Source organism: Nicotiana tomentosiformis, chromosome 7 (genome assembly GCF_000390325.3).
Source record: "Nicotiana tomentosiformis chromosome 7, ASM39032v3, whole genome shotgun sequence".
NCBI lineage: Eukaryota > Viridiplantae > Streptophyta > Magnoliopsida > Solanales > Solanaceae > Nicotiana > Nicotiana tomentosiformis.
Window position 1 is genome coordinate 78,124,539 of NC_090818.1, and position 5,013 is coordinate 78,129,551.

General features: G+C 43.6%; 1 protein-coding gene across 1 annotated transcript; it reads left to right on the plus strand.

Annotated features, from left to right (window-relative positions):
- The first annotated feature begins 521 nt into the window (after positions 1–521).
- Positions 522–4,254, plus strand: LOC138895858 (uncharacterized). The gene is made up of 7 exons (XM_070180598.1): positions 522–930; positions 1,149–1,345; positions 1,428–1,897; positions 3,040–3,173; positions 3,258–3,859; positions 3,901–3,993; positions 4,216–4,254. Exons 1-7 carry the CDS (start codon positions 522–524, stop codon positions 4,252–4,254), a joined length of 1,944 nt encoding a protein of 647 aa, XP_070036699.1.
- Positions 4,255–5,013: the final 759 nt, after the last annotated feature.

The following is a 5,013-nucleotide window of genomic DNA, read 5'->3' on the forward strand; positions in this document are numbered from 1 at the left end:
ATCAGTTCTACCAGTTGGGTCAGCTTAGCCTATTGTTGCTATGCAGCCCAGGGAGAGACCCGCGATGTCAGCTGATGGGATGCATAGGTTGGAGAAGTTTACCAAGTTGTTCCCCCCTCAGTTTAGTGGTTCACCTTCTGAGGACCCCCAGGATTTCTTAGACCGTTTCCATCAGATATTATGCAACATGAGCATAGTGAAGACCAATGTAGTTGATTTCACAGTGTTTCATATGACTGGTTCTACCAAGAGATGGTGGCAGAAGTATGTTTGGGGTAGGCCAGCAGGCTCCTCTCACTTGGGCTCAGTTCTCACAGCTATTTTTGGAGAAGTTCATCCCCTTCACTTAGAGAGAGGACTTCCGCAGTCAGTTTGAGAACCTTCAGTAGGACAACATGACCGTCACTCAGTATGAGACCAAATTTATGGATCTATCATGCCATGGAGCTATCCTAATCCCTATTTAGAGGGAGAGGGTGGGGAGATTTATAGATGGCCTTACTTATGGCATCAGGCTACAGATGGCCAAAGAGACCAATGATGATATTTCTTTTACTCAGGTTGTGGAGATCGCTAGGCGGATCGAGAGGATTTGTGGCCATGGTAGAGAGGCAAAAGCTAAGAAGAGGCCTCATCATTTCGGTGGTTTCAATGGTGCCTCGTCTGGAGTAAGGGGTTCATTTGATGGAGGCCATCCTATTAAGCCCATTCAATTAGCACTTCAGATGTCTCATGGTCCTTCAGGTGGTCACGGCGCGTATGGGTCTCGTTCTAAGCAACCAGTATTCAGTACACCTTCAGCTCCTATTAGTGCATCGCCACTACAGAGTTACTATGGTGGTTATTTGGGTCATCAGGGACAGTGTCAAACTCAGCAGTTGTGCCAGACGTGGGCTGTTTTGAGTGCGGTGACGCAGGTCATATCAGGAGGTACTGTCCTTGATTGAGGAGTAGCAGGCCACAACAGGGTGCTCGTGCCGTGATTCTAGCACCGGTTGCTCCACCGCCCGCTCAGCCAGCTAGAGGTGGGGGTCAGGCAGCCAAAGGTAGAGGTTAGACAGCTAGAGGTGGATGCCAATCAGTGAGAAGCCGTCCGAGAGGTAGAGGTCAGATTGGTGGGGCTCAGCCTCGTTGTTATGCATTTCCAGCTAGACCTGCGGCGGAGTCATCTGATGCAGTCATCACATGTGTTGTTCCAGTATGCCATAGAGGTGTATCAATTTTATTTGATCTGGGCTCTACTTATTCATATATATCATCCTATTTTGCTTCATATTTGGATATGTCTCATGATTCTTTGAGTGCTCCTGTTTATGTATCAACGCCTGTTGGGCTTTCTATTGTGGTAGACTGGATCTATCGTTCTTGTTTGGCCACCATCAGGAGTTATGGGACTAGGGTTGACGTCCTGTTACTTAATATGGTAGATGTTTGCTGTGATTTTGTGCATGGATTGGTTGTCACCCTATCACGCTATCTTGGATTGTCATGCCAAGGCTATGACATTAGCCATCATGGGGTTGCCTCGATTGGAGTGGAGAGGGACTCCTGGTCACTCCACTAGTAGGGTCATTTCATATGTGAAGGCTCGACGTATGGTCGAGAGGGGGTATTTGGCATATTTGGTTTGTACCCGTGATTCTAATGCTGAGGTGCCTTCCATGGATTCAGTTCCGCTAGTGAGAGAGTTTCCAAAGTTGTTTCCTACGGACTTGCCGGGAATGCCACCTCACAAAGATAACAAATTTTGCATTTACTTGGCTTCGGGAACTCAACCTATTTCTATTCCACCATACCGTATAGCCTCAGTTGAATTGAAAGAATTAAAGGAGCAGTTGCAAGATTTGCTTGACAAGGGATTCATTAAACCTACTGTCTCGCCTTGGGGTGCACTGATGTTTTTTGTGAGAATAAAGACTGATCGATGAGGATTATTGGTAGTTGAGCAAAGTCACTATCAAGAACAAGTATTTGTTGCCAAGGATTGATGACTTATTTGACTAGCTTCAAAGTGCAAGGTGTTTTCCAAGATTGATTTGAGGCTGGGCTATCATTTGGTGAAGATTAGGGCATCAGATGTCCTTAAGACAACTTTTCGGACTCGGTATGGTCACTACGAGTTCTTGGCAATCAGTGTTTTAAAAGGCGTGGGCGTAAGGCGAGGCATTTTACATATGCCTCAATGAGGCGTAAGCTTTGAGGCACGAGGCGTAAGCCCCATGGGTATTTAATTTTTAATATTTTATAAAATAATATAATTATAGTAAAATATTAATAAACATGTACAATTTCATAAAATTGAAGAAAACTATATATATATATATATAGATGTGCTCCATCCCCACAAAAAACTAGTCAAAACAATCTATTATACCCTACTTACAAGCACAAATAACTTAAGTCGAAAAGAATAAAGTTTTCTACATGGAGGAATAAAAAGGATGAGTAACCTATAATTTGAACTTTGAACTTGCTGCTATAAAGAAGAATGTAGTTCTCTTTGTATTTGTAAAAAAAAATTGAATATTCGTTATTTTTTGGGAGATCCTAGGAGACTAGCGGACAAGATAAATAATTAGGAAAGACCATAAATTAGGGCTTCAATTAATATAAAAGGTCTTGACTTTTAAATTTAATAAATTGCAGTTCTTTTTTAAAACTTTTGAGTATTTACAAGCTAACTTTTGAGAATTTGGGTATTATATGAAGGATTTATTCAACAAATTTTGTTTTAATTTGAAAAAGACTCTGGGGCTTATGCCTCACTACAAAAACATGCCTCGAACCCCCGGGCGTACGCCCCGAATTGCTGGACGTATGCCTCTTGAGACTTTCGCCCACACCATCACCTCGGGGCATTTTTGGTGTGCCTCGCCCCAGGGCTCGCCCCGAAAATTCCTTTTAAACACTGTTGGTAATGTCATTTGGCTTGACTAATGCCCCAACAACCTTTATAAATTTGATGAAATGGGTGTTCAAGCCTTATCTGGATTCTTTGGTGATGGTCTTCATTGATGATATTTTGTTTTACTCCTACAGTCGAGAGGAGCATGTGCAGCATCAATGGATCGTACTTCAGATTTTGAAGGATCATGAGTTATATGCCAAGTTTTCAAAGTGTGAGTTTTGGTTGGACTTGATTGCCTTTTTGGGACATGTTGTATCTTTCGAAGGTATCAAGGTGGATCCTAAGAAGATTGAGGCAGTTCAAAACTAGCCTAGACCTACTTCAGCTACAGAAATTCAGAACTTCTTAGGTTTCGCGTGTTATTATCGCCGGTTCGTGGAGGAGTTTTCATCTATTTCAGCCCCATTGTCCAAGTTGACCCAAAAGGGTGCTTTTTTCAGATGGTCTGACGAGTGTAAGGTGAGCTTTCAGAAGCTCAAGGCTGCATTGACTACAACCCCAGTATTAGTGTTACCTACATGTGATGCATCGCGTATTGGGTTTGGCACGGTTTTCATGAAGGACGGTAGTGTGATCGCATACGTGTCTTGTCAGTTGAAGGTTCATGAGAAGAATTACCATGTGCATGATTTAGAGTTAGCAACCATTGTTCACGCGCTGAAGATTTGGAGGCACTATCTATACGGTGTTCCATGTGAGGTCTATACCGACCATCAGTGTCTCCAGTACCTGTTCAAGCTGAAGGACCTTAATTTGCGGGAGTGGAGATGGTTAGATTTGCTGAAAGACTATGATATCACCATATTATATCATCCGGGGAAGGACAATATGGTGGACGATGCATTGAGTACGAAGGCTGAAAGCATGGGTAGTTTGGCATATTTACCGGCAATGGAGAGGCCACTATCTATGGATGTTCAGGCTTTGGCCAATCAGTTTATGAGGTTGGATGTTTCGGAGCCTAACCGGTTCTTGCTTGTGTTATGGCACAGTCATCATTGTTGGAGCATATCAAGGCTCGCCAATTTGATGATCCTCACTTGTTGGTGTTGAGGAACACGGTGCAGCAGGGTGGCGCCAAGGAGGTTTGTGATTGGAGATAACGGTGTTATGCGTCTTCAGGGTTGAATTTGTGTACCAAATATTGATGGGTTGAGAGAGCTGATCCTTGAAGATGCACACAGTTCGCACTAATCCATTCACCCAGGTGTCACAAAGATGTACCATGACCTGAAAAACACTATTAGTGGTGGAGAATGAAGAAAGATATTGTCAGTCATGTCTCTAGATGTTTGAATTATCAACAGGTGAAGTATGAGCATCAAAAATCTGGTGGATTGACTTAGAGATTGGAGATACCGGAGTGGAAGTGGGAGCGCATCATTATGAATTATGTGGTAGGCTTACCACAGACCTTGAGGAAAAAAGACACAGTTTGGGTTATTATGAACCAATTGACTAAGTCCACACACTTCATTCCGGTGATGACTTCCTATTCTTCAGAGCGATTGACTCAGATTTATATTTGGGAGATTATCCGCCTGCACGGTGTGCCCATTTCAATCATTTCTAATCGGGGCACGCAGTTCATATTGTATTTTTGGAGAGCTGTGCATCATGAGTTAGGCACGCGGGTCGAGTTGAGTACCGCATTTTATCCTCAGACGGACGGACAGTCCGAGCGCACAATTCAGATATTGGAGGACATGTTGCAGGCATGCTCTATAGATTTCAGGGGTCAGTGGGACCAGTTTTTACCTGTAGCGAAGTTTGCCTACAATAACAACTATCAGTCGAGCATCCAGATGGCTCCATAAGAGGCCTTATATGGGAGGCGATATCGTTAGCGGTTTGGTTGGTTTAAGCCCGGGGAGGCTAGATTGTTGGGCACTGATTTCATCTGTGATGCTTTGGAAAAGGTTAAGATGATTCAGGAGCGATTTCGTACAGCTCAGTCTAGGCAAAAGAGTTATGCGAATCGGAAGGTTTGAGATGTGGCTTACATGGCGGATGAGAAGGTTCTTCTCCGAGTGTCGCCTATGAAGAGCGTAATGCAGTTTGGGAAGAAGGGCATGTTGAGCCCGAGTTTTATTGGCCCGTTGGAT